Genomic DNA, 5,000 nt, shown 5'->3' with positions numbered 1-5,000 from the left:
GTCGTGTCAGCCAGCCCGGGGAGGTCGTGTCAGCCCGGGGAGGTCGTGTCAGCCCGGGGAGGTCGTGTCAGTCAGCCCGTGGAGGGAGGTCGTGTCAGCCCGGGGAGGTCGTGTCAGTCCGGGGAGGTCGTGTCAGTCCGGGGAGGTCGTGTCAGCCAGCCCGGGGAGGTCGTGTCAGCCCGGGGAGGTCGTGTCAGCCCGGGGAGGTCGTGTCAGTCCGGGGAGGTCGTGTCAGCCAGCCCGGGGAGGTCGTGTCAGCCCGGGGAGGTCGTGTCAGCCCGGGGAGGTCGTGTCAGCCCGGGGAGGTCGTGTCAGTCAGCCCGTGGAGGGAGGTCGTGTCAGCCCGGGGAGGTCGTGTCAGTCCGGGGAGGTCGTGTCAGTCCGGGGAGGTCGTGTCAGCCAGCCCGGGGAGGTCGTGTCAGCCCGGGGAGGTCGTGTCAGTCAGCCCGTGGAGGGAGGTCGTGTCAGCCCGGGGAGGTCGTGTCAGCCCGGGGAGGTCGTGTCAGTCCGGGGAGGTCGTGTCAGTCCGGGGAGGTCGTGTCAGCCAGCCCGGGGAGGTCGTGTCAGCCCGGGGAGGTCGTGTCAGCCCGGGGAGGTCGTGTCAGCCAGCCCGGGGAGGTCGTGTCAGTCCGGGGAGGTCGTGTCAGCCCGGGGAGGTCGTGTCAGTCAGCCCGTGGAGGGAGGTCGTGTCAGCCCGGGGAGGTCGTGTCAGTCCGGGGAGGTCGTGTCAGTCCGGGGAGGTCGTGTCAGCCAGCCCGGGGAGGTCGTGTCAGCCCGGGGAGGTCGTGTCAGCCCGGGGAGGTCGTGTCAGTCAGCCCGTGGAGGGAGATCGTGTCAGTCCGGGGAGGTCGTGTCAGTCCGGGGAGGTCGTGTCAGCCAGCCCGGGGAGGTCGTGTCAGCCCGGGGAGGTCGTGTCAGCCCGGGGAGGTCGTGTCAGTCAGCCCGTGGAGGGAGATCGTGTCAGTCCGGGGAGGTCGTGTCAGTCCGGGGAGGGAGGTCGCGTCAGCCCGGGGAGGTCGTGTCAGCCGCGTTGAAGTCGTGTCAGCCGCGTTGAGGTCGTGTCAGCCGCGTTGAGGTCGTGTCAGCCGCGTTGAGGTCGTGTCAGCCGCGTTGAGGTCGTGTCAGCCGCGTTGAGGTCGTGTCAGCCGCGTTGAGGTCGTGTCAGCCGCGTTGAGGTCGTGTCAGCCGCGTTGAGGTCGTGTCAGCCGCGTTGAAGTCGTGTCAGCCGCGTTGAGGTCGTGTCAGCCGCGTTGAGGTCGTGTCAGCCGCGTTGAGGTCGTGTCAGCCGCGTTGAGGTCGTGTCAGCCGCGTTGAGGTCGTGTCAGTCAGCCCGGGGAGGTCGTGTCAGCCCGGGGAGGTCGTGTCAGCCGCGTTGAGGTCGTGTCAGTCAGCCCGGGGAGGTCGTGTCAGCCGCGTTGAGGTCGTGTCAGTCAGCCCGGGGAGGTCGTGTCAGCCGCGTTGAGGTCGTGTCAGCCGCGTTGAGGTCGTGTCAGCCGCGTTGAGGTCGTGTCAGCCGCGTTGAGGTCGTGTCAGCCGCGTTGAGGTCGTGTCAGTCAGCCCGGGGAGGTCGTGTCAGCCCGGGGAGGTCGTGTCAGCCGCGTTGAGGTCGTGTCAGTCAGCCCGGGGAGGTCGTGTCAGCCGCGTTGAGGTCGTGTCAGTCAGCCCGGGGAGGTCGTGTCAGCCGCGTTGAGGTCGTGTCAGCCGCGTTGAGGTCGTGTCAGCCGCGTTGAGGTCGTGTCAGCCGCGTTGAGGTCGTGTCAGCCGCGTTGAGGTCGTGTCAGTCAGCCCGGGGAGGTCGTGTCAGCCCGGGGAGGTCGTGTCAGCCGCGTTGAGGTCGTGTCAGTCAGCCCGGGGAGGTCGTGTCAGCCGCGTTGAGGTCGTGTCAGTCAGCCCGGGGAGGTCGTGTCAGCCGCGTTGAGGTCGTGTCAGTCAGCCGCGTTGAGGTCGTGTCAGCCGCGTTGAGGTCGTGTCAGCCGCGTTGAGGTCGTGTCAGCCGCGTTGAGGTCGTGTCAGTCAGCCGCGTTGAGGTCGTGTCAGCCGCGTTGAGGTCGTGTCAGCCGCGTTGAGGTCGTGTCAGCCGCGTTGAGGTCGTGTCAGTCAGCCCGAGGAGGTCGTGTCAGCCCGGTGCTTCGTTGGCAAATGGCTTAAAGTTTCCTCATCGAGCTAAAAAGGTTTTCTTGAGCAAGTTTTAGGGCCGTATGGAAAGGGGACATAAGGTTGAAAATGCGAGATGTTTGCGTGGGTGCTTGTTTAACACTGGGTGTCTTTGGTTTGTTTGTATGTATGTGTTTGTTTATGATTAGTTACAGGAATTGGTGTATATGTTTTGTTTATTTGTATATAAGTGTACATACGACTTTTTTACCGATAGAAAAAACACCACCCCACCTTCACATCAACCCCACCACCCCACCTCTCCCCCCAACCACCTACTTCCCCACCCCACCTTCATATCAACCCCACCACCCCACCTCTCTCCACCCTTCCCTACCTTTTCCCCCAACCACCCCACCTCTCCCCACCCCTCCCCACCCCACCCCACCTCCCACCTCCCCCAACCACCCTCCCCCCAACCACCCACCCCCCACCCCACCTCTCCCCTTCCCCCAACCACCCACTCACCCCCTTCCCTACCCCACCCCACCCCCTTCCCACCTCTCTCCCACTACCCTCCCCCCAACCACCCTCCCCCCACCCCCCAACCACCCAACCCCACCACGCCCCACCACTTATCTCTCTCATCTCTAATTTCCCCCCCTTTCTCTCTACCTCTCTCTCTCGTCTCTCTCGCAACAGCAACAGCAACAGCAGCCAAAAGGAATGCGTGCCCCAACCACCCACCCACGCCCCACCACTTATCTCTCTCATCTCTAATTTCTCCCCCTTCTCTCTCGCCTCTCTCTCTCGCAACAGCAACAGCAGCCAGAAGGAATGCGTGGAAGCCCAGAGGCGACTCCACCTATCTCTAATTTCTCCCCTTTCTCTCTCTCTCTCTCTCTCGCAACAGCAACAGCAGCCAGAAGGAATGCGTGGCCCACGCCCCACCACCTATCTCTAATTTCTCCTCTTTCTCTCTCACTCTCTCTCTCTCTCTCGCAACAGCAACAGCAGCCAGAAGGAATGCGTGCCCCAACCACCCACCCACGCCCCACCACTCATCTCTCTCATCTCTAATTTCTCCCCTTTCTCTCTCTCTCTCTCTCTCTCTCGCAACAGCAACAGCAGCCAGAAGGAATGCGTGGCCCAACCACCCACCCACGCCCCACCACTCATCTCTCTCATCTCTAATTTCTCCCCTTTCTCTCTCTCTCTCTCTCTCTCTCGCAACAGCAACAGCAGCCAGAAGGAATGCGTGCCCCAACCACCCACCCACGCCCCACCACCTATCTCTAATTTATCCCCTTTCTCTCTCTCGTCTCTCTCTCGCAACAGCAACAGCAGCCAGAAGGAATGCGTGGAAGCCCAGAGGCGACTCCACCTAACTCTAATTTCTCCCCTTTCTCTCTCTCTCTCTCTCTCGCAACAGCAACAGCAGCCAGAAGGAATGCGTGGCCCACGCCCCACCACCTATCTCTAATTTCTCCTCTTTCTCTCTCACTCTCTCTCTCTCTCTCGCAACAGCAACAGCAGCCAGAAGGAATGCGTGGCCCAACCACCCACCCACGCCCCACCACTCATCTCTCTCATCTCTAATTTCTCCCCTTTCTCTCTCTCTCTCTCTCTCTCTCGCAACAGCAACAGCAGCCAGAAGGAATGCGTGCCCCAACCACCCACCCACGCCCCACCACCTATCTCTAATTTATCCCCTTTCTCTCTCTCGTCTCTCTCTCGCAACAGCAACAGCAGCCAGAAGGAATGCGTGGAGGCCCAGAGGCGACTCCACCCGCCCTGCGCCCAGATGAAAGACTCGCCGCCGATCAATCAGTGTCATAATCTTGGACGGGATTGCCGCAACGATCGCGTCTGCAGGTACGGTATGGGTAGAGGGGGTAGGGGTAGGGGGGAGGATGGGGGGGGGGTGGGGGGTGGGAGAGGGAGTGGGGGGTGGGGGAGAGGGAGTGGGTGGGGAGGGGTGGGAGAGAGGGAGTGGGTGGGAGGGGATGGGAGAGAGGGAGTAGGGGTGGGGGAGTGAGGGGATGGGAGGGGAGGGGGGTGGGAGGTGTGTGGGGTGAGAGAGAGAGAGAATAGGGGGAGGGAGAGAAAAAGAGAGAGGGAGAGAGAGAGAGAGACAGAGACAGAGAGAGACAGAGAGAGAGAGGGGGGGAGGGAGGGAGAGAGAGAAAGAAGAGAGAGAGAGAGGAGGGAGGGAGGGAGGGAGGGAGAGAGAAAGAGGGGAGGGAGGGAGAGATAGAGATAGAGAGAAAGAGAGGGGGGGGAGGGAGATAGAGAGAAAGAGAGAAAGAGAGAGAGAGAGTCAGAGAAAGAGAGAGAGAGAAAGAAAGAGAGAGAGAGAAAGAGACATTGCGTTCATGTGCCAGCATATGTATATGTGCGTGTGCCTAGGCTGACATACAAGTGTGCTGAGAGATAGAACTATGATAGAATGAGATAATAGTTGTGATAAAAGTGGAAGAGCGAACGTCCACAATCACGAAAAAAAAAATATTTTAAAATTCAAAAATCAAATTCCTCGTCAAATTCTTGTTCTTTTTATATTTTTTCTTTTCTTTTTCCCCCCCTATGTGACCTTTCCTGTGTTATTATTCCCTTCTCCCTCTCCCCCTTTCCTCCACCCCTTCCCCCCTTCCCAGTAATATCCCATTAGCTCCCTTCCCTCTCCCCTCTCCCCCCCCCTCCTCCATTCGTTTTGTTTCCCCACCAGTAATATTATCAACTTTTTTTACATCAGTTTCCCCTTAATTTTATCTGATAATCTCCTATCATCTTTTTTTACCAAGTAATTCCCATTTTTTTTTCTCCAGTTACCAATTCCTCATAATCGTCGTATTTCCCTTCCTGTTAGTAATCTCCCAAATCCTATGGTAATCCCTATACCTATT

The 5,000-nt window shown here is 59.5% G+C and overlaps 1 protein-coding gene across 1 annotated transcript in view; it reads left to right on the top strand.

Annotated features, from left to right (window-relative positions):
* The window catches only part of LOC138866524 (uncharacterized), a 19,094-nt gene extending 14,155 nt beyond the window's left edge, over window positions 1-4,939 (top strand). Inside the window, exons 4-5 of the mRNA XM_070139591.1 lie at window positions 3,838-3,974; window positions 4,923-4,939. Of these exons, the coding sequence (XP_069995692.1) occupies window positions 3,838-3,974; window positions 4,923-4,939 (154 nt within the window). The remainder of the gene's footprint in view (window positions 1-3,837; window positions 3,975-4,922) is intronic.
* Window positions 4,940-5,000: the final 61 nt, after the last annotated feature.

The sequence above is a fragment of the Penaeus vannamei genome, chromosome 26, assembly GCF_042767895.1.
Source record: "Penaeus vannamei isolate JL-2024 chromosome 26, ASM4276789v1, whole genome shotgun sequence".
Classification (NCBI taxonomy): Eukaryota; Metazoa; Arthropoda; class Malacostraca; order Decapoda; family Penaeidae; genus Penaeus; species Penaeus vannamei.
This window is presented reverse-complemented; position numbering and strand designations above follow the sequence as displayed.